The sequence below is a fragment of the Syngnathoides biaculeatus genome, chromosome 23, assembly GCF_019802595.1.
Source record: "Syngnathoides biaculeatus isolate LvHL_M chromosome 23, ASM1980259v1, whole genome shotgun sequence".
In the NCBI taxonomy this organism is placed as follows: domain Eukaryota; kingdom Metazoa; phylum Chordata; class Actinopteri; order Syngnathiformes; family Syngnathidae; genus Syngnathoides; species Syngnathoides biaculeatus.
This window is the reverse complement of record NC_084662.1, coordinates 3602447-3626897: the sequence shown is the minus strand read 5'-3', so window position 1 is coordinate 3626897 and position 24451 is coordinate 3602447. Positions and strand designations below refer to the sequence as shown.

The 24451-nt window shown below is 41.0% G+C and overlaps 1 protein-coding gene across 32 annotated transcripts in view; it reads right to left on the bottom strand.

The window, feature by feature from the left end:
- LOC133496377 (tyrosine-protein kinase Fyn) overlaps window positions 1–24451 on the bottom strand; it is a 112529-nt gene that overhangs the window by 19146 nt on the left and 68932 nt on the right. For 25 of the 32 annotated variants that reach the window (XM_061811901.1, XM_061811895.1, XM_061811882.1 and 22 more), the window contains 5 exons: window positions 20452–20708; window positions 6484–6580; window positions 2140–2238; window positions 1160–1263; window positions 899–1048 (listed from right to left, as the gene is read on the bottom strand). In XM_061811901.1, coding sequence (XP_061667885.1) covers window positions 899–1048; window positions 1160–1263; window positions 2140–2238; window positions 6484–6580; window positions 20452–20698 — 697 coding nt within the window. In that variant the 5' untranslated portion in view covers window positions 20699–20708. Of the gene's footprint in view, window positions 1–898; window positions 1049–1159; window positions 1264–2139; window positions 2239–6483; window positions 6581–20451; window positions 20709–23725; window positions 23876–24451 lie in introns of all 32 variants that reach the window. The other 7 variants (XM_061811892.1, XM_061811872.1, XM_061811883.1 and 4 more) reach the window with 2 other exon arrangements.

The following is a 24451-nucleotide window of genomic DNA, read 5'->3' as shown; positions in this document are numbered from 1 at the left end:
AATATTGTATAAAGTACCATTATACGACACACCACCAATTAAAATTACTTACCCGATCCTTCTTGCTGTTAGGCGCAACACCCGCTCAATAGGAGCTGGTTTTGTAGTTTTCATATTATGTTGTAGGATTCATACCCAAATTTACTGCCTTCTGATGTGCCGTTGCGTGGTTGTGCTCGTCAACAGTAGCTTTTTTTTTTTTTTTTTTAACCTGCTGCCTATAAGACTTTCCACGAACCAGCGAGTAATTTCAGCAATATTAAATTACATTTGCGTGCTAAAGACAAAGAGACTAATATACTCATCTAGGGTAACCTTCTTTTGAGTAAAATACCTTTTCACCTAGTTTTCAAATGTTGGCATTTTATCGTCTGCTAACTGACTTGAGCATTTTTCACCACTGACCAATTGTCAACTGCATTGCTATTAAACTCTGCTTGTCACAGTTTTCATTTGGGTGATACATCAATCACGCTGTCTTCGTGGCGTTTCAAGAAATAAATACTTCCAAACATATAGTTGCAAAAGAACTTGAGGAATACAGTACATCGCTTAAGACCTCATTTAATGTCGCATTTGGCGATCCAATAAAGGATCATTTTGAACCTGTCATATTTCATTGACAATTTAACATGCAACCATGTTGACTTGCAAGGTCACATAAGTGAAAGAGATGCAGTAACATAGAGGATAGGAGATACAAGAAAGCAAAATAAGCAAAAAGAGCAAGGCCGAGAGTGAGGTGGAATCTATCTCGGCTGACTTTGGGCGAGAGGCAGACTACACCTTGGACACGTCTCCAGCCAGGGCACATATAGACAAAGATTAGTCAAACTCATAGCATGTATGAAATTAATTAAATAAGTCTTCATATTAATACAAAGAATAGCTGACAAACCTGAATAATGCTGAACCAGCCGCTGTAGTGAGTCAAACTGAGCCCTGGTGGTGATGTAGTAGCCGCCACTGTCCAGTTTCCGAATTTTATAATGTTTGACATGGTCGCCTTTCACGTCATCCCAGTCCCGTATGGATAAAGAAAAGGCACCTATGTGGAGCAATCAGGAGGTCTTTTGTCATTCAGTTGATTCAACTTTGGGTAGTTAGACACACACAAAAAAAAAACAAAAGTAATTGTTTCAAAAAGTTGCTAATGTACCCTTTGTGGTTTCACTCTCCCGGATGAGGAAAGTACCTCGTACGTTCCCAGTGGAAAGCAACTGTCTCTCAGCTTCCTTTCGACCCAGTTTACCAAAGTACCAACTGGAATTGTAGGAGGAAATGTGTTGAGCCCAACAGCAGAACTGGTGGGAGAAACTCAAACCTCACACCTCTAATTGACTTGTAGCAAGATATTTTGAAAAAGGTCACTTCAAAGTCTAGAATTGAAATCACCATACAAGCACAATTAATAAATACATCATCATTCCTCTAACATTAGATAGATGTATTGACAGACTGCAGTGCAATTGTAATAAAGCAGTCACTCACATTTGAAAAATGTAGGGGTGTGGTCAGTGATGCCCGCAGATATAAAGTTAAATGTGTGGTCAAACAGTCATGCCCGCAGATACTGTATAGAGTTGTGGGTGTGTGTTCTGTTTGTAATTATGAGTGGACCCCTTTAAAAGCGGGGGTGAGGGGGGGGTGTCAGGTAAACTAGGAAGTAGAAGTAGGTTGAGCAGTAGTTAGTAGTCGTTGTTAGAGACCATGTGCTCCCGTGTAAAAAAAAAAAAAAAAAAGTCAGGCTGTGGTTCACTGCGCTGGATTGGTTTTCATGTGCGCAAAGAGTGTGCGACGAGGGCACAATTGAGCAGAGGCGCAGCTTAGAGGGAACATTGGTCAATACTACACAAAATAAGTGACGTCTTTAAATATATATGTATTTCTACTCGTAACAAATTTTATGCATGCGTGTGATTTTTCATACTTGACTGTGCAAATTTGCGGGAGCGATGGCGCGCGGGTGTATACGTGCCTGTCAAATAACAGTGACTGATAAAGAGTATATTTATACAGTTAGTGCTGGAATTTGTAAATAGTGATTTAATGACTAAAAATGTTGGGTATGTTGTTGCTGTTCAAGAATTTGATTTCACACACATACAGTACACAGAGACTCATTCTCTCTCTTCTTACTCCTCAGCCTGGATGGAATCCACGGGAGCCACGTAATTACTGGGAATATAACCACTGCCACCAGTGGTGAGCGAGCGAGCATCCCACCAGTCCCCTTCACTGGAAAACGGAGAAGTTCAGAATCATATGAAGGGCAGATTGCATTACATGAACTGCCATACTTGTGTGTCACTGAACATTTCAATGGACCACCATTACCACCTTTTTTCTTGTTTTAGAATGGTTGCTTAGCACAGATTGGACTTTGTGTTGCCTATCCATTTTCACCCCAGCCAGGATCTGTGTCTGTTTTTTGTCTCCAGGCCACTTTAACGATTTATTACAGTGAGACTACACAAAGCATTACAAGAATCACAACCAGCAGCTTCTAGAAAATAAATGTCGTGAACACTGGACCAACAGAAAAGGTTATAATATCCAGTGATGTTCCTCCCCCTCAACCAAAGAAAGAAATCCCAGTTAACATGAATACATTTGCTACTGGTGATAGCTGGCCCAAAGTAAAATAATAAGATAAAATGAGATATGTTTTAGTATGCTAGTAATCCGTGGAGGGAGGTAGCTGTGGAAAAACAAGCACAACTTTAGACAACAAAAGAAAATATTTGCTGTGTCAGCATGGAGAATAGACCCCCACCACTCATAAGAAATCTAGATTAGTTGCATACTTGGGCCCACACATGATCGACACAATAATCAACTGAAGGAACAAAATAACAACCTGGCTTGGTGCTGCTGTTCACGTTGCAGAAATTGGTGCAAAAGTGGTTTTGAAGCATCTCTCCAATCCCGTGAACACTGGCACTTATTACATAGTTCTGGATTTGCAAATGATAACAGTTTTTTTTTTGTTAACAATAAGTGAAAAAAGTGAAATTTTTAATAGTCTTTAAAAATACATGGTTTCTTTCGGCGTCGCCTCAGATGAACGCACATATATGTTTGGCACAATTTTTACGCCGGATGCCCTTCCTGATGCAACCCTTCTCAGGGAGTGGAGACCCCAGTGGGATACGAATCCACAACCGCTGGTTTACCAAACCAGTGCTCTAACCACTGAGCTACGGGGCCTCTCTCTTTAAAAATACATGAAATCAGTGAAATGTCATAGCCCATGTAGTGCTTGCAGATTTGTTTCTGCGTAGATAAATGGTTTTTTGACAGGTCAGTTTTGTATTGGTTGCATTACAAATGGCTTTAAAATGTTTGAAAAGAGTTCTGATGGATGACACAGGTGTTTCACTATGGTCCATGGTGGCCTCGTATGACACAGGCAGACTTTGATGTGCACTGCTGGCTGTCACAGCTGACACCTGCCATCAGTGTGCCGTGTTCGTGCTCCTGTATTTTATCAGGCTTGAAAGTTTGATAAAATAGTTTAAGATGAGGATGTCAAACAGGGATGTGATTTTGTTACATTAAAAGCTTTTTGTATGGTTATGGGGCTCAACTGACTGCAAACTTTGATATGTGATGATCCTGAAGAGGATTATCCTGGTCAAAAGCTCACTGTTGTTCCACGTCAGAAAAATAGCCCCAATCATCATCAAAACCTATGTGGACATTAGTATTTGTCTACATGTACTTGTGAGAGTATCAGAACAATTGGCCGAATATTCTTGGTTACATGGAGGTTTAAGTTTTTTCGTCCTTTAGACCCTCAGTAAAGAAAAGACGCTTTGAGCCAATATCCTCCATGTTTACCATTTTAAAAAATTAGAAATAGCCTAAGAAAGAAGTGATATTTTTAGGTTATTAAATTATCGACGGAACATAATTTTTAGGTGGTATCATGAGAGTGTAAAGTAACAGTATATAATTCATTGGGTTCTCTAGGCTTGCAAGGATGTGTGCCACTACTAGTCGTGTTTGTATTATTTTAATCAATGACACCCTAAAAGAGATTTTTCATCATATTAAGTGAGCGATTGAACATAATTTTGGGGTACAAACAGTTGTTCACGTGAGACAGCTGCTCCCTTACATAATAAACGGCCCTTGGATAACAATGTTGAAAAGCAGGCTCAAAGCACATTTTTGTTTTTTTTTAGAGTGGCCTTCTCTGTGTTTCAAATGTCTTACCCTATTATGACTTAATTGTTTGTCTCTTGATGCTGTTTTAGCTTTAAACCTCCGATTTGCAATAGGATCCATTTTTATCTTTAAGTGTTTTCATTTTCTTTGCTAATCTACCATCTACTTTGTTCAATGCATTTAAATTTGCTCTACACATAAACTTATTTTTCCTTTGACTATTTTTTTGCTAACCTTACTATGAAAAGATTAATCTCAATTTATCACTGCCCTCCCCGGTGTCATTCCTTAAACAGTATTTCATGGGTGTGCCTCCACAAATGTGCTGAAGGGATTCTGAACCCAGAGTAGCAGAGAGACAAATGAATGCCGACGGAGGTAGGAAGCATTTAATTTATGGTGAATAAAACTGTGATGGGGAGTCCCTGTGTATGATTTACCCGTGACAAAATGGCTGGCTTCAAGAAGGAACTCTCAGTAAGCAGTAGAGGTGCGAGGGTCTGAGACTCAATCTGATTTCTAAACGAGAACTTTCTCTAGGTGGGGTCCGGGGAGGGACGGACAACATAATGTGTTTGTCTTGTGTAACGTGTTTAAAAGTGTGTTTATATGAAGACTGGGAATGAAGAACTGAACAGCTATTTTTGGGGCTTTTCAGAGCTGTTTGATTGGATTCATGTCTGGGCTCTGGCTGGGCCCTGCCAGGACATTAACAGGCTGCTCCTAAAGCCACTCCTTTGTTACTGTTTCTTGGCTCTATGCTTCGGTTCATTGTCGTGTTGGAAGGGGAATTGATGCCCTAGTCTGAGTACCAGAGCTTTCTAGAGCAAGTTCTCTTGAAGAATTTTGCAGCATTTGGCAACTGTCATCTTACCCTCTACGCATACGAATTGCCCAATTCCTGCAGCAAAACCACAGCCCCACATCATGATGCTACCACCACCATGCTTCACAGTAGGGATGATGTTTGCCAAATGATAAACATTCCCTCTTCTTCTCCAGATATGACGCAACACAATTCACGCCAAAAAGTACTGTTTTGGTTTCAAGAGACCAGAGTATTTTGTTTCTGAAAGTCTGAGAATCCTTAAGGTGCCTTTTGGCAAACTCCAACTGGGCTGCCAGGTGCCATTTAGTGAGAAGGGGCTACTCTACCATAAACATCTGATTGGTGGAGTATGTTAGCAATAGTTTATCATCTGGATGGTTCTATTACCGAAACGGTACACCAGTGCTCCACTTTAGTGACCATAAAGTTCTTGTTCCTGTCTAGGCCCTTCTTCTGCAGTGACTCAGCTTGGTTGGATGGCCAGCTCTAGGAAGAGTCCTAATGGTTCCAAACATTTTCCTTTTTCGAATAATCAAAACTACGGTGCTTTTGAGGACCTTCAATGCTGCTGAAATTCTTTTGTATCCTTCCCCAGACTTGTGCCTTGACACAATCTGGTCTCAGAGGACTGGAGCCAATTCCTTACTTCGACTTGATTGTTCATTTGTGCCTCCATATGAGACCTTATATAAACAGGTGTATGGGATTCACAATGATCTTCAATCAAATGAATTTACCACACTGAGTCCATTCAAGTTGGAGAAGCATTTCAAAGATCTTCAGTGGAAATCAGATGCACCTGATCTTAACTTTGTCATAGTAAAGGGTGTGAATACTTATGTATCTATTATGTTTGAATCATCACATTTTTTATTATTTTACACAAATGTCTGAAAATATGTTTCTACGTTGTTACTAGGCGATATGTTAGATGTTTTTTTTTTTTTTTAAAGAAAACTATTCTCAAATCAACTGGAAAAAATATGTAACTGCAAAAATGTGGAAAACATAAAGGGATGTGTATATTTTTTGGTGGCACTGTAAATGCGGTAATGAGTGCAAGAATTACATCTTGTGGGATGACATAGCGGTTTTCTCTTTTGGGAGGGATTTTATTTTCTGCAGATAATATTCTTAAGTCCAGAAATATGGAATAATTTCCAATAATTAGAACACCAAATAGGTCCTTTAAATAATTTGTCAATTGCCTTCCAAAACATTGGACATTTAATTTAAGCATTTCTCTCCATGTAAACTCTTTCAGCGTTGCTGTATATGCTGGTTTTCAGTTTCTGTCCATGAAGGAGGAAGCAACACATTTCGGCTCTTGTTTACTGCACATAATGAAGCTTCTTTTAGCTCAATAAACAACAGAGTGCTTTGTTCTCTTCTTGCTGTAGCTCCTTCCCAGTGATAAATGAAAACATACATTCAATTTTGCCCAAGAGCAGACTCACTGACAAGCGACTGTAGTGACTTACGTGCTGTTGATAATCTGGAACCTTTCGCCTTTTCTGAAACTAAGATCATCTTCTGTCCTTGCTTCGTAGTCATAAAGTGCCACAAAGAGGGTGACTCCTGCACAAAGAATTTTTAAAAAGTAACGTCAATGTCTATCTGCAGATAGACCTAAAATTTTGAGTACAACTTTTGTATGAATTTCGATCAAAATGAGCATTCCTCCAGGTGAGAATTGATGATGAAAATAAGCGTACAAAGTGCTGTACGAACCAACAGAGCCACTTTTGTCCTAACCATGAAGGTCATAGACAAAGCAGTTTTGATCATATTTACTGTATATATGAGATCTTTAGCAGAGCTACTGACAAATGAGGTCATTTAATTTAAAGTCCATGTCTGCAATGAAGGGAAGAACAAAGAAAAAAAGGAACGAAAATACCATGAACACATATTTTAAAAAATTGATTATTTCACAGTGAAGAGAGGCCAGTTTTTTATTTCACCACTCGACAGGTTTCAAGCTACCAGGCAGAGCAACCCTATCTAGTTAAGACCAACATAAGTAAGTGGATAAATTGACAATGTACAGCTCAAACCACAGGAGCTAGCATAAGCTTTAAAGTTAAGTTGACAAGTGCTCATCGTGGGGGAAGTAATGTTGGAAACAGGCCGGCCAGTTTAAAGGAGGAATGGAGACAATATAGGAAGTGGGGGGTGTTTGGACCATAAATGTGAACAGGTGTATATGGCATGTCCTTTTTGAGGTAGATGCCGATGGTGAGGCCAAGCCAGGAGGGTCAAAGTGACAGTGTATTCCATGTTTGTGGATAGAAAGAACAAGGACGACTGTACTTTGTAGTCCATGTGGTTGCACACAACGCATTGCGGTCATAACAAAGGATCTGTGAATAACCTTTCACAGGTTATAAATTAATATGACAAATCACTTTGAACCTCTTAATCAATTTGCAAATACTCCCCCAAGAACAGGCAAAATGAACAGCCACCTTGCATAATGGAAATAAACAGCATTGAAATACGCCACAAATCAAGGCGAGTTGCATTAATTCAGTGTGCTTATGACAAGGTGATGAGGGAAATATGATTAAGAATTGCGGAGTCAACTCCATTGCGGGTAATGAGGACCTGTGGGGGACAGAAGAAGGAGGGTTAACGGTGCTTCAGAGCGGTCTGGAATAACTGCCCGACTGGTTTGAGTGCGCAGTCAAGACAAAGATGGTTTAACATTCCCCACAATCCATGAGAGGATAAGCAGCTAAGAAAGTGGACGAATGGAAAAATGTAGCATGAATTAGGCTAGGTTTATGTAGAATAACCTCTACGAAAATGAAAATCCTTTATGTGAAGTACAGGAAGTCTTTTTTGCCCTATCGAGTGTTCCTCCAATAATTCAAAGCCAATGTCACACTTTCAAAACAGTACAGTTGAGGAGGGTAACACCACAACTCAACTTTATTTATAGAGAGAGCATCTTAAACAACAATACCTGAAACTAAAATGCTGTACACAAGTAGAAATGAGGGTTGGTTGAAAACAAATATGACTAAAAAGGGAGATTATACTGGTGGGTCAAATTTAGAATATTGAATTTTAAGGATCCTTTAAGGTAGTGGTTTTCAGACTGTGGTGCCCCGTTTGACAATTGTTCAATTCCCCCCACCAATTCTCAGCGCTAGCACCTGCCTCAAAAATTTAAAGCCCCCCGAGTCGGAGAAAATTTCAAGTTAAGTTGGCATGTGGAAAAAAAAAAATCTCCCAAAAAAGGAGGACTCCCCCAAAAAAGTTTTAAAACTACTGTCTTCATCCATTCATTCATTTTCTTTACTGCTTATCCTCACAAGGGTCGTCAGTTCATATTTCTTAATGCAACATTTTGAACTACATTTACTGTTACAAAAATGAACTTGTTCATAGTTGTTTTCTCCAACACGGTATGTTGCGAACTGGCTATTACTCATAAAATATTGGCATTTCATTTTCCCATTGTTGTCACCTATTAAGACCACACGAGTAGCCAGTTGCAGCCTCTCACCCTACAATCTTAAAAACATGAGGAAAATTCTGCTTGAATGGTATTAAAAAAAAACAGTACGATAGGAACAATGGTAAAAGACATTAATACCTGCATTTCTTGCAGCTCTTGCTGACTATATTGACAAAATATCATACCAATAGCTCATAATAATATGACAGTGTGATAGTATATTGTTTTTAAAAAATAATACTGAAATAATAATTAGGCGGCACGGTGGCACAGCTGTAGATCATCAGCTTCACATTTCTGAGGACCAGATTTCAAATCTCGCCCCCCGCCTTTGTGGCGTTTGCATGTTCTCCCTGTGGCTGCGTGGATTTTCTACGGGCACTCAGGTTTTCTCTGACATCCCAAAAACATGCATTAATTGGAGGTTCTAAATTGTCCTTAGGTGTGATTGTGAGTGTGACTGTTGTCTTTCTCCATGTGCCCTGCGATGGGCTGGCAACCACTTCAGGGTGTACCCTGCCTCCTGCCTAATGACAGCTGGGGTTGGCTCCAGCACACCTGCGACACTCGTGAGGATAAGTGGCTCAGATAATGGATGGCTGGATGGATGAACAAAATTATAGTTTACTATTAGAAGAGATTGTCAACAAATATATGAAGAGTTTGTTTTCAAAACGCGACATAGGCATTTTTCAGACTTATGAAACTCGCGCCAAAATTATCCATGGTAGTTATCGGGATACTGTGATTTTTGTTCAAAGTGCTACATATCGTTCTATATCAGCCAAGGAAGATCGCGTTTTATTTCAAAATGCGACATATCGAGATCTTTTTTTAGAGCAAAATGCGACATAATTTCGTTCAATCAGCGTGCGCTGCTGAAGCAACCAGCATCCAATCAGAATTCGTCTAGAGGGAAGTTCCGGTATCTTCTCATTTTGTTGTTCAAAATATTTCACCAACGATCATTAATAAATGAAAAAATTTTTAATAATTCTATGCAATCTTTTTTTTTGCCATTTTTTTATAAGGAAAGTTATCGGCTATGACTTAAGAAAAGTTGACATTAAAAGGAAATCAACACCCTTGGAGTAGACTCAATTTCTGTCTATGAGCATTATGAATACTGTTATTATTACTACAGACTTATATCCTATTGTGCAGTGTTCTTTCCCCCGACAGCGACAGCTATAAATAAAATCAAAAGAAAGCAGACTCAATGAGTCAGATTTCAAACAGTGAATTTGTGAGTTTGAAACTGATTTAATTTTGGAGATGTGTGTATGAGATCGACTACCTATTTTTTTCTGCTGGTATCCCTCGCAACCCATATTAACCTTGGTAGACTGGTTTGAAGCAGTTTACTTTCTTAATGATCTCACATCAACTTATAAACAAAATTAATCAACTGAGTGACACAATGCCTGCAGATGTCGGATTGCAGAATCGCATACAGATACACAAAATTACAATGATGTAAACTCAGCATTTCCAAGACCTCATACTGAACAAACAAACAGTTTCTAAATAACTGTAAAACACCTTTTTAAAAGAAATTCCCATTTTTTCATCTCCTTTTTCAACATCTGACATTAGTGAGCTAATTGCGAAAATTGTGACTGGTGACTGACCCTTATTTCTGATACCTAACTCTCTAAATGTGGTGGTCATGGTCTTAAATATTATTTTAAAATGCTTGAAATGTTGAAAGGCAAATAGTTTTCATGATTGCCTATCAAAAGCAACTGATTTTTTAAAAAAAATACAGCTGCTCCTGAAGGTTTAAGTCGAAATTTGGATATGTCTCACTTTGCCAAGAATAGAATGTTTGGATATGTCTCATTTTGGAGAAAAAATGAAATTTGTCATCAAAAAAACTCAGTGAATATTAAAGTCAATATTTTTTTGTAGTATGGTGTTTAGTTACTTTTTAGCATCTCTTTCCATCCCCCAATAGTGAGAAACATAAATTGAGTTTATTGTTTTCACTTCAATACCAAGCCCTTTTCTCAAAATGAAAAAAACGGATATGTCTCATTTTGAAAACAAACTCTTCATATGTACATTTTGATGTTTTTAAAAATTGGATACAATATTTATTGAATAGGTTCCCAAATGTTTCTCACCTACACATCCAATGCACTAGGAGGCTCATAAGAGCTTATGTCCATCTGGTTCATAGAATTCATTTTACTTGTTCTTTTTTTCAAAATACAATTGACTGCCTCCGGCAATCACAGGTTACGTGTTAAGTCAAACTGAAAAGGAATGTGATTTCTTAGTTCAGGTTACTGATGTAAGCATTTGGGATGCTTTGCAGGGTTTCAACTGAGCTGGTCCAGCTGCTGCCCGGCCCTGTGCCAGCCTCACATCCCATCACAACAGATTACAGTTCTACGTAACAGTTCTAGAAAACGTTCTTACATTTACACAGCGTCCCTGAACGCACCTTGTGCACTTACGCAGGTTCAAGGTAAAAGTGAATGGAGGCCACATTGAATAGAGAAATTTAAAGGTCTTTACAGTTAAAGAAACAGCATTCAGAAGTTTAATTTATTTTTCTGTTTATCATGAACAGAAAATGCAATGAAGGGAGAAGTAAGACTGAATCTAACTTACAGGCAGGATCTTTGGAGTGGAGCTGAAAAATGTAAATTAAAAAAAAAAAGGTTACTTGACTGAAGCAGTGTATTATATACGATTGATTATATTATTTTAATTCCATATTACAAGAAGTGCAATCTGGAGGCCGGTCCCAAGCTCGGATAAATGCAGAGGGTTGCGTCAGGAAGGGCATCCGGCGTAAAAACTGTGCCAAACAAATATGAGCATTCATCTAAGGTTACTGACTGTAAAGTAGTGGTAGGGGAGAGTATAGCTCGACAGCATAGGATGGCAGTGTGTAGGATGACTCTGGTGGTGGGTAGGAAGATTAAGAAGACAAAGGTAGAGCAGAGAACCATGTGGTGGAAGCTGAGAAAGGAAGAATGTTGTGCAGACTTTCGGAAAGAGGTAAGACAGGCTCTCGATGGAAAGCGGAAGCTCCTGGAAGACTGGACAACGACAGCCAAGGTAATCAGAGAGACAGGCAGGAGAGTACTTGGTGTGTCTTTTAGTAGGAAAGGGGAGAAGGAGACTTGGTGGTGGAACCCCAAAATACAAGGAGTCATACAAGGAAAGAGATTAGCAAAGAAGAAGTGGGGTACTGAGAGGACTGAGGAGAGGCGAAAGGGGTACATCGAGATGCGACATAGGGCAAAGGTAGAGATGGCAAAGGCTAAACAAGAGGCATATGAAGACATGTACACCAGGTTGGACACGAAAGGAGGAGAAAAGAATCTCTACAGGTTGGCCAGACAGAGGGATAGAGATGGGAAGGATTTGCAGCAGGTAAGGGTGATTAAGGATAGAGATGGAAATGTGTTGACTGGTGCCAGTAGTGTCCTAAATAGATGGAAAGAATACTTTGAGAAGTTGATGAATGAAGAAAATGAGAGAGAAGGAAGAGTTGAAGAGGCAAGAGTGAAGGACCAGGAAGTGGAAATGATTACTAAGGGGGAAGTCAGAAAGGCACTACAAAGGATGAAAAATGGAAAGGCAGTTGGTCCTGATGACATACCGGTAGAGGTATGGAAGCAATTTGGAGAGATGGCTGTGGAGTTTTTGACCAACTTATTCAACAGAATACTACCGGGCAAAAAGATGCCTGAAGAATGGAGGAAAAGTGTTCTAGTTCCCATTTTTAAGAACAAAGGGGATGTTCAGAGCTGTGGGAACTATAGAGGAATAAAGTTGATGAGCCACACAATGAAGTTATGGGAAAGAGTAGTGGAGGCTAGACTCAGGACAGAAGTAAGTATCTGCGAGCAACAGTATGGTTTCATGCCTAGAAAGAGTACCACAGGTGCATTATTTGCCTTGAGGATGCTAGTGGAAAAGTACAGAGAAGGTCAGAAGGAGCTACATTGTGTCTTTGTGGATCTAGAGAAAGCCTATGACAGAGTACCAAGAGAGGAACTGTGGTAGTGCATGCGTAAGTCTGGTGTGGCAGAGAAGTATGTTAAAATAGTACAGGACATGTATGATGGCAGCAGAACAATGGTGAGATGTGCATTAGGTGTGACAGAGGAATTTAAGGTGGAGGTGGGACTGCATCAGGGATCAGCTCTGAGCCCCTTCCTGTTTGCAGTGGTAATGGATAGGCTGACAGATGAGGTTAGACTGGAATCCCCTTGGACCATGATGTTCGCAGATGATATTGTCATATGCAGTGAAAGCAGGGAGCATGCAGAGGAACAATTAGAAAGATGGAGACATGCACTGGAAAGGAGAGGAATGAAGATTAGCCGAAGTAAAACAGAATATATGTGCGTGAATGAGAAAAGTGGAGGGGGAAGAGTGAGGCTACAGGGAGAAGAGATAGTGAGGGTGGAGGACTTCAAATACTTGTGGTCAACAATACAGAGCAATGGAGAGTGTGGTCAGGAAGTGAAGAAACGGGTCCAAGCAGGTTGGAACAGCTGGCGAAAGGTGTCTGGTGTGTTATGTGACAGAAGAGTGTCTGCTAGGATGAAGGGCAAAGTTTCCAAAACAGTGGTGAGGCCGGCCATGATGTACGGATTAGAGACGGTGGCACTGAAGAAACAACAGGAAGCAGAACTGGAGGTAGCAGAAATGAAGATGTTGAGGTTCTCGCTCGGAGTGACCAGGTTGGATAGGATTAGAAATGAGCTCATTAGAGTGACAGCCAAAGTTGGATGTTTTGGAGACAAGATTCGAGAGAGCAGACTTCGATGGTTTGGACATGTTCCGAGGCGAGAGAGTGAGTATATTGGTAGAAGGATGCTGAGCATTGAGCTCCCAGGCAAAAGAGCGAGAAGAAGACCAATGAGAAGGTTTATGGATGTGGTGAGGGAAGACATGAGGGCAGTTGGGGTTACAGAGGAAGATGCAGGAGATAGGCTAAGATGGCAAAAGATGACACGCTCTGGCGACCCCTAACGGGACAAGCCGAAAGGAAAAGAAGAAGATTACAAGAAGACTGGGATAATCCAGTCGTCCAACTTGTTGCAATCCACACAGTTGTTCAAAATGATTATTGAGCAGATCCAGATGAAAAACTGGATAATGCCTGTATTTTGGGAATTTCAACATTTAACAGAAGGTTGTTTTTCATTGCTCCAACGCTTGCAGTGTTCCTGCCTTATTGTCACACTGACTGAAATCTTTGTTACCAAAATGGGAAATAGGAAAGTAGGTCTTCTTTGCCAATGTTAAATTCCAAGTCACTTAAATACCAACAGCAAAAACAATCAATGATCACAAAATATTTGAACGTGTCGCTTGTGTGGAACAATTTTAAATGGGCTTAAATAGTTTTGTCTTCGATATCAAATGGCTTTATAATTAAAAAGCATCACTAAAAAGTATTTGATCTGGCCTGTGTTTACTACAGCCTTTAATCTCTTTTCATAGCTTGACAAATGGAGGTTGAATGGAGTCTTTTAGAAAGTCTGGTAAAGTTTCTTTTGATAAGAGTTCAAGTCATTTGACTTCAGACGCTCTAACCAGGATCCCAGAAAGCTCTGGGCAAAAAGTTTTTAGATGGATGAGTGGTTTATATTGATAGGATTGCTTACGGGAAGGGTCTGCTGTTATTCATGTGAATATCAAAACGAGACAGAGGAAAACGCTTAAGAAAATCTTTTGGAATCACAAGACCCTGAACGCATCACAATGTGTGCATGTTTCTATTAGGTCACTTGTGTGGCTGGGAACTATAAATGGGTTTATTGATGACACTCTATCAGCTGCAGTCACACAAGGTCATAGGACTAGCTGAATCCCTTTAAAATATGTTACATTAGCAAATCAGCAACCGCGAGTCAATTACATTTGTGACGCTTAATGCGGTTTAAATTCTTTTATGATGAGCCTGACGGGTGGTATTAGTTGGTTGCACTGCTGTATTACAACTGTATTTAGGGCAAAATACCAAATACCAAATTATCCTTGAAAGAGGTAGGACTTTTAAAAGATAAGCACCTTTTTATGCTTTTGGCACTAGGTGGATTTGGAATATACACTGAGAGAAATATACCAGTTGAGTTCTATTAATTGTGGAAAAATCTGAGTTCAAGGTAGATTAAGAGTTCAGCCAAATATAAAGGAAATATAAAGTAAATCCTGAGAAGGAATATTCACTTCCTAAACAATTTTTTCTCCACACAAAGCCGTGTGCTATTAGCAGTTGGACAATTTCTCAGGGGTGGGTCGCACCGGGGTGGATGTGGCAATTTCTGAGGCTGTCCCTCTAACATGGGGATTGCTGGGAATTCAGGATGTTGTAGTTCATTTTTAACAATGTGCAGAAGTCATCTGAGTCAGTGCACATATGCAAATGTATTAACAGTTGAACCTCACCCCTCAGTGTGCAAAATTTGACCACAATTCTCTGGAAATAATGTCTCTAAAGTTGCACACAATTTTGGCATTCGAACTGCTGTACAAAAACTTCAGCATATGTCACAAGACCACAGCTTAGAGGGAGAAACAGAAATAAGATCAAAAGACAATCTTGGGCAAGTGTTGTTTTGTGACTTTTTGCAATATTTATTCTAAAAGAAGAACAATTCTCAGATATTGTGGACTGAAAGTTCTTACTAATAATAGTGGCAACCATGAGCTTTTCCTTACAGATCCCATTACTGGTTGGCCTTATTGACATCTATGAGGTTGGCCAACGAGGACCTTAACAAAATTCAGTCGAAAGCTGTACAATCCACTTTATGGAAAACTTGATGGGTGATGATTTATGACCCAAAGCCAGAAGTGTGGACGCCATCTGAAATGACATCTCAGGAAACGGGACAAGAAATCTGGCTGTAAGTCAAACCGGAAACCAGAATTGAACCAGAAGTGCTCCACTGGAAATTCACTGGGGCTGGAAATCCCCCCAACTGAAATTAACTCAGAAGTCACGCTGAAATTTGTATCATCAGATGCAGGAAACAGCATTTCCAGAAATCAAACAGCTGGAAATCGTACAGAAGATCTCCCACATTTATGACCTTAGGGACGAGACAAGTCCCAAAGATACTCCTTCACTAGTCACTCACATCTGGTTGCCTGTCCAAACACCTCTTGATACACTGATAATATGCTTTTCAATAGATTTAAGACGGCTGGGAGTGAACAGGTCACCAAGAGGCTCCCTCTGTGAAATCCCATAGAACCCTCCCACCTGCAGGAGGCCTCATTCCCCCCAAGTAGGGCACCAAGTGGGCCCCCCACATTCCCAGTCTCATACTCACACCTCATCTGACCACATATTCTCAACCATGCTCCAAAGATTATACAATGATAAGTTAGACCCAAAGTGGTCGATTGTGTCAAGGCAAAGATTGATCATAGTACTGAAATCCCTTATTCCCATGGTACATGTGCATGGTATTTTTATGTCATTAAACAGTGAACATATAAATTCTTAGTAAATCATAAATTGTCATATCAACGCCCCCAAAGGCCTGTCTGGGCATGATCAGACTTGAGCCAACGCATGATGTCATCGTCCATCCACATAGCAACATGCAAACACAGTACATGCACCTCTATAGTTCCAACATCGTAAACTAATTGTCGATAAACATAACAACGGCATTGGTTACAGGCAGATGTCTCAGTTTCTGAAGGCTCCAGTGAGTAGGGTGGGGGCCATAATACATAATTGGAAAACCAATCATACCACACCAGAAATTTGCCTTAATCTGGTGCTCCTCACAAGATTTTTGATAAAGGAGTGTAAGAAATGATCCGAACAGTTGTCCAAGAGCCAAGGACCACCTATGGAGAGCTTCAAATAGACCTGGAATTAGCAGGTACTGTTGTCACAAGCACAACAGTGAGTGATGCACTCCACTGGCATGGCCTGTATGCATGCCCACTACGCAAGACTCATTGGTGAAAAAAAGCATGTTTAAAGTTTGGTGAACAGAATTTGTAGAAGCCAGTTAAATATAGGGAGAATGTTATGTGGTTGGATGAGAGCAAAATTTAACTGTTGTAGAAGTAATGGCACTGCACATTACCGCCCCAAAAATCATACCAACAGTGAAGTTTGAAGGTGGGATCATGATGGTGTGGGGCTTCTTTTCACCAAATGGTACTGATAAACTTCACATTATTGAAGAATGAATGGGAAAATGACATTTTGACAAAAATCCGCTGTCTTCTGCAAAGATGAAAAAGAAACGAAGGTGGAGATTTCAGCACGATAGCTTTAGCAACACGAAGGAAAAAAAACAACTTGGACGTAAATTTGCTTGTGCTTGGTCTGGAGAGCCATGAATATTATGCTGCAGCCCAAAGGAATAACTTCTAGTTGACACACAGTAAGTGAACTACAGTTCCCAAAGGACTGTATGATCTTCCATATTTATCCATAACCTATATTCATCCATCCATTTTCTACCGCTTCTCTGGGTTGGGTCGCGGGGGAAGCAGCTTCAGCAGGAATACCCAGACATCCTTTCCTCAGCCACTACTTCCAGCTCTTCCAGAGGGATCCCGAGGTGTTCCAAGGCCAGCTGAGAGACATAGTCTCTCCAGCGTGTCCTAGGTGGGCACCAAACCGGACACTTTCGATGCCTCGGCTGCGCCGAGAGATTCTGTCCCAAAAAAAGTTAGGGACAAAATCACACAAAACAAAGGGCAGCCTTGGCGGAGTCCAACTCTCACCGGAAAAGAGTCTCACTTATTGCCAGCAATGCGGACCAACCTCTGACACAGGTCGTACAGGGAGAGAACAGCCCGTATCAGGGGGTTCTGTACCCCATAGTCCCAGAGAACCCCCCACAGGACTCCCCGAGGGACGAAAACCACATTGGTCCTCCTGAATCTGAGTTGCGACTTCCTGACGCACCCTCCTCTCCAGCACCAATGAATAGACCTTACCAGGGAGGCTCAGGATTGTGATCGCCCTATAGTTGGAACACACCCTCTGGTCCCCCTTCTTAAAAAGGCCCTACAGAGACAAAATGCAAAAAGCATGCCTTTTGAGGCTGAAACCAGCTGTGGTATCAACTATTTTTACTGCAGCCATGAGGACCTCAACTGCCAGCAGAGGGTAGAAGCACACAAGTGGATTGTATTTTGTGCAGACGATGTAATAGTATATGGAGTAATGAGTAATCTAAAAGGAGGTAACTGACTGTAAGGTACTGGGAGGAGAGAGTGTAGCTCATCAGCATAGGATGCTGTTGTGTAAGAAGACTCTGGTAGTGGGGAGGAAGATTAAGAAGACAAAGACAGAGCAGAGAACCGTGTGGTGGAAGCTGAGAAAGGAAGAATGTTGTGCGGCCTTTTGGAAAGAGGTGAGACAGGCTCTTGATGGACAGGTGAAGCTCCCAGAAGACTAGACTATTACAGCCAAGGTGATCAGAGAGACAGACAGGAGAGTACTTGGTGTATCTTCTGGTAGGAAAGGGGAGAAGGAGGCTTGGTGGTGGAACCCCAAAATACAGGAAGTCATACAAGGAAAGAGATTACTGAAGAAGAAGAAGTGGGACACAGAGAGGCGAAAGGAATACATTGTGATGTATAGGTAGAGGTGGCGAAGGGTAAACAAGAGGCAACAAAAGAGGCATATGACGACATGTACACCGGGTTGGACAAAAAAGAAGGAGAAAAGGATCTCTACAGGTTGGTCAGGCAGAGGGATAGAGATGGGAAAGATGTGCTACAGGTAAGGGAGATTAAGAATAGCAATGGAAATTTGTTGACTGGTGCCAGTAGTGTGCTAAATTGATGGACTTTGAGAAGTTGATGAATGAAGAAAATGAGAGAGAAGCAAGAGTAGAAGAGACAAGTGTAACTCACCATGATGTGGCAATGATTAGTAAGGGAGAAGTTAGAAAGGCATAAAGAAGATGAAAAATGGAAAGGCAGTTGGTCCTAATGACGTGGTGGAGGTATGGAAGCAATTGGGAGAGGTGGCTGTGGAGTTTTTATCCAACCTATTCAACAGGATACTTGCAGGCCAGAAGATGCCTGAAGAATGGAGGAAAAGTGTACTACTTCCCATTTTTAAGAACAAAGGCGATGTGGAGAGCTGTGGGAATTATAGGGGAATAAAGTTGATAAGCCACACAATGAAGTTATGGGAAAGAGAAGTGGAGGCTTAACTCAGGACAGAAGTAAATATCTGCAAGTAACAGTATGGTTTCATGCCAAGAAAAAGTACCACAGATGCATTATTTCCCTTGAGGATGCGAGTGGAAAAGTACAGAGATGGTCAGAAGGAGCTACAGTACATTGTGTCTTTGTGGATCTAGAGAAAGCGCATCACAGAATACCAAGAGAGGAACTGTGGTATTGCATGCGTACATCTGGTATGATGGAGAAATATGTCATAATAGTACAGGACACGTATGAGGGCAGCAGAACAGTGGTGAGGTGTGCCGTAGGTGTGAAAGAAGAATTTAAGGTAGAGGTGGGACTGTATCAGAGATCAGCTCTGAGCCCCTTCCTGTTTCCTGTGGTAATGAATAAGCTGACAGATGATGTCAGACTGGAATCTCCTTGACAGGTGACATTGTGATACGCAGTGAAAGCAGGGAACAGGTGGAGGAACAGTTCTAAAGATAGAGGCATGCACTGGAAAGGAGAAGAATGAAGATTAGCAGAAGTAAAACATAACATATGTGCGTGAATGAAACAAGTGGAGGAGGAAGAGTGAGACTCCAGGGGGAAGAGATAGTGAGGGCGGATGACCTCAAATACTTGGGGTCAACAATCCAGAGCAAAGGAGAGTGTGATCAGGAGGTGAAGAAACGGGCCCAACCAAGCTGGAACAGCTGGCGGAAAGTGTCTGGTGTGTTCTGTGACAGAAGAGTCTGTGCTAGGATGAAGGGTAAAGTTTTTAAAACAGTGGTTAGGATGGGAATGATGTACTGAAGAAACAACAGGAGGCAGAACTGGAAGGGGCAGAAATTAAGATGCTGAGGTCCTCGGTAGGAGTGAGCAGGTTGGATAGCATTAGAAATGAGGTCAATAGAGGGACAGCCAAAATTTGATGTTTTAGAGACCAGGTTCGAGAGAGCAGACTTCGATGGGCATGTCCAGAGGCGAGGGAGTGAGTATATTGATAGAAATGTTCTGAGGATGGAGCTGCCAGGTAAAAGAGTGAGAAGAAGACCAAAGAGAAGGTTGATGGATGTTGTGAGGGAAGACATGAGGGCAGTTGGTGTTAGAGAGGAAGATGCAGGAGAAAGGCTTAGATGGAAAAAGGTGACATGCTGTGGCGACCCCTCACAGGACACGCCAAAAGGAAAAGAAGAAGAAGAAGACTGCACAGTATGTAAAAACTTGTCCCATGTCACTGAAACATACTGTATTTTCCGGATGACAAGCGGCTACTTTTTTCAGGTGGTGTGAACTCTGTGGCATATTTAACGATGTGGTTAAAATATATACTTTTTTGTCCCTTGCAGCTGTGAGTTTAAACATCCAACAAAAACTTGTTTGATGTAATGTTTAAAACTCTATACTTTATATTTCTCTATAATACACTGTGGGTTGGGCATGCACAGATGACTCCAATGTGTAGAAAAAGAAAACTTTACTTTCAACGCATGTAGGAGAAGAAGAATTTACCGCAATTGTGCATACAAGAACAATGTACCTCAATTGCACTTGGAAGAAGAAGAATCTACCTTAATTCCCCGTAGAACAAGAAGCTAACTCTCTGTGTAGGTATGCATGTTTTTGTAACGTGGGAGGAAGCCGGAGTTTCCGGAGAAAACCCATGCAAGCAGGGGGACAACATAATCCAAACAGGAAGGCTGAAGCCTGAATTCAATTCCCGGGGCAAAGTTCTCACTACTCAGCAAAATAAATATTAGACAACTTGTCATAAAACCTGACAACTGTTTTACATTGTAAAAAAAACAAAGGGAGTAAATCAGTAACTTCTTTAATACATTACCTGTCCCCCCACAACTCCTGAGGGTTCCAGTGTTAGATGAAGTGCTGACTCCACCAAAAACTGTCATCCCCTGTCCGACAGGCGTGTGGAAGTTGTTGTAGTTGGGGATAGCTGTGACCCCAAAGCTGGGGTAGTACTCTGGTGTGGGGTCGGCCCCATAGCGGTAGCCTGCGCCCTGGGAGATGCTGGTATCTCTGTCGTCTGTGAGTTTGCTAGCTTCTTTATCCTTGCATTGCACACAGCCCATTATCTATAATCTGTGATATGAGAAAAAACAGATATTATTGGTTAGTTTAGCTTTGTGTCTGCTCACATAATTAACATCTATGTTATCTTAACCCATTCGTGGGCAATGAGACGTCATGATTTTCACGCATTATATCCTTCAGTATATCAAAATATTTAAGTGTTTTAATCTGAAACCATAATTTGGTATCAGGAGAGGATAACTCATTGGTCAAAGTTAGCAGTTAGATTTTTGGGACGAGATTATAAATTGGTAAAGTTATCATCTAACTTAATCATAAACGCTACAATGAATATAAAAACTCAACACATTCCCGTTCAAATGAAAGGCTTTTGGAAGGAGAAGTCGGGAGACTAAGGGCAAGGCGTGAGCATATGTACAATTCTCCTAAGTACTCAAATGAATGCCCGTCAGGTTTTAAAACACTGGGTAAAGTTTATGACACCGTTAAAAAAGTATCTATCTATCTATCTATCTATCTATCTAATCTATCTATCTATCTATCTATCTATCTATCTATCTATCTATCTATCTATCTATCTATCTATCTATCTATCTATCTATCTACACACACACACAAAATCATTTTCTGTGCTGCTTATCCTCAAGAGGGTCATGGGAGTGCTGGAGCCTATCCCATCTATCAACGAGCAGGAGTCAGGGTACACCCTGAACTGGTGCCAGGCAATTGCAGGGCACATGGAGACAGACAATAGTCGCACTCACAATCACACTTAGTGGCAATTTAGAGTCTTCAATTAATGCATGTTTTTTGGGGGGATGTGGGAGGAAACTTGAGTGCACGGAGAAAACCCACATGCAGGCACAGGGACAACATGCAAACTCCACACAGGTGAGGCCAAGGCCAATGTTCTGCAGCTGCGACACCATGCATATATATATATATATATAAAATTAGCTGCAACAAAAAGCCAATTTTTTTTTCAGCCAGGCCAATGGATAATATCTAATTAACATTCCTCACTCGGCCGATTGCTGAGTGTATATTATTTAGTTATTTATTCTTTATTCTCTATGTTTCTTTCTTACGTACTTTCTTTAGTTATGTCATCTGACGCGGATCTTTTGTTTTACGTTCTGAAAGACGGGGACTCTATTACATCGTCAGACGTGGATCTTTGTGGAACTTTCGAGAAGTGCCCATTAAAGGATGGATGGCTTTTGGACTTGCATTTTTGGAGCTTCTTACAACCACCCACTGCTTCGGAAAAGTAATGACTCTCTTTCCGCCACACTGCCTTCTGCCTCTTGTCTTTTGGACATTTCTGGAACATTCGCTGGAAATAACATTCACCTTCAGGAACAAATAACATTCGCCTACAGGATCATCCGTTCGGACTGTGGTGACTATACGTCCTTTGGCTCGTTAGCTCATGTTACACATAACTAAACTGTCTTTGTACCTGTATTTTGTGTTGGGTTTTTATTGTATTGAATTGTATTGTATTGCATTATGTATGATTAAATTGTGTTAAACACAATACAACTGGTTTGTTATATTTTGCTGGTTTGACCAAGGGGATTTATTCTAAATTCACACATAGAATTTTCAGCTGTAGGCGCTGGTGGTGTAAATAGCGAAGTTTTTTTTACCTTTGAGATAAGGAGTTGTTTTTTGTGGTTTTTGTGCATGTATGTGGATACCAAAATGTTTAAAATATGTCAACAGTACAGTACATATTTATACTTTGCATTTGAGACAAAAATTTTCAACAGTACAAGTGTCGAGTTAAATCTTTATATACAGTATAAAACCTTGTGCTGCACTGTAAGATTTTTATTGCAGTAAGTACATTGTCAACATTAATCTTCTGCTGGAGGTGCTGATGGTGGAAGTGAGGTTTTTATTTTTGAGAGAAACATGGTGATGGGGAGTGTAGTTTTTTCTTCTGGGCCAAAATTCCCCTGTTCAAGGACATAGCCCAGTCAACATGATTGCTAAATTCAACAGCTCGTACCTTATTGTCATCAAAGTCTTGTGCAAATTGTCTCAATGTCCTTGCCATGTTGCACAATTGTTGCAGGTTCTCCATTGTAAGGAGACTTTCACTCTCTTTTTTTTTGTCTTCGTCTTCTTCCTTACTTGCAGACTTTGTCATGTCAAGGAGGTCGTCAACAGTCGGTGGGTCCGAGTGGCAATCAATAAGGGTGCAGACATCTTGCTCTGTCATGTCGACAAATCCTTCATCCTCTGTCATGTCGACAAATCCTTCATCCCTTATGATGTGAGCCAGCTTCACCATCTTCTCCACTGCTGACCGATGAACTTCATCAGGAGTAAACCCAGGATAGTCGTGCAAGACTTTCAGACATAATTTCTCCAAGCTAGAACATATGGTCTCACTTTTCATGTTCCTTAATGCCTGCTGCATAGTACACAAATGTGGCAATGTCGTAACGACGTCACTAGTCTTTCACGCTGAATTCTTTGCTGTCATCGTTATCAACTGCTGAGATAAGGCCCTCCATTGCGGAATGAGTGTAGAGTGCATTAAAGCAGTCACTCACATTTGAAAAAATGTACGGGTGTGGTCAGTCATGCCCGCAGATATAAAGTTACGGGTATGGTCCACTAGTCATGCATGCAGATAAAGTTACGGGTGTGGTCCACCAGTCATGCCCGCAGATATAAAGTTGTGGCTGTGTGTTTTGTTTGTAATTATGAGTGTACTCCTTTAAGAGTGGAGGGGGGCGGTGTAAGGTAAACTAGGAAACTGAGAAGCAGCTCCCGCATGAAAAAAAAAGATGTCAGGATGTGGTTCACAACGGTGGATCGGTTTTCATGTGCGCTGAGTGTGTGTGACAAGCGCGCAATTGCGCAAGACTATACAAAATAAGCGACGCCGTTAAATATCTATGTATTTCTACCCGTACAATTTTTTACACGCGTGATTTTTCGTGCTCGACTGTGATGCGTGCGGGCACATAGTGAGACATAGTGCGATGGCGTGCGGGCACATACACGCCGGTCAAATCACAGTGACTGCTTAAAGGCATGAATGATACCTTCATCCATCATCTGAATTAGAGATGTGGTGTTCAGAACCAGAAACTCTGCACCTCGTCATATTGCAGGTCCGTTGCATGGCCTCCTGCATAGTCCATCAGGGGAAGGTCTTTAAAGGAGAGGTCCTTTTCAAGCAGATACAGCTTCACCTGGGGAATGAAGCAATGGAGGAACCATTCAAGAGACAGAGCTTTTGTAATCCAGGCTTTGGAGTTCTGCATTAAGTACACGGACAGCAGGGCCTTATTTTTGTTTTTTAATGCCTGTGGATTATTTTCCTTTATAAATAAGGGCTGGTTTCAGCATAAAACTAGCAACATTGCCACAAAGGACAACAATTACACAATCCTTGTGGGGCTTGAAGCCTGGCCTCTTCACTTCCTCCCTGAAGAGGAATGTGCGTGAAGGCATCCTTCTCCCAAAAAAGGGAGCTAGTCTCCCTCACTGATAAGGTTCAAAAAGTCTTCCTCCTCGTAACGAGGAACCCACACCATGCAGAGGCATGCTTCGGAGGCCGTAACGCTTTTGAATTTTTTCAAACCATCCTTTGCTTGCCAAAAATCCTCATCCTCAAGGGGGTGAATCACGACTTGTAGCACGAGTGCTGGCTTGAGGCTCATCAGCACTTTCTTCAGCTTCTTTATCATCATCACCAGGCAGGATTTGATCATAAAGGCCTTTAGCCTTTGTCATGATCATGTTGGTGTATAAACTCACCACCTTTT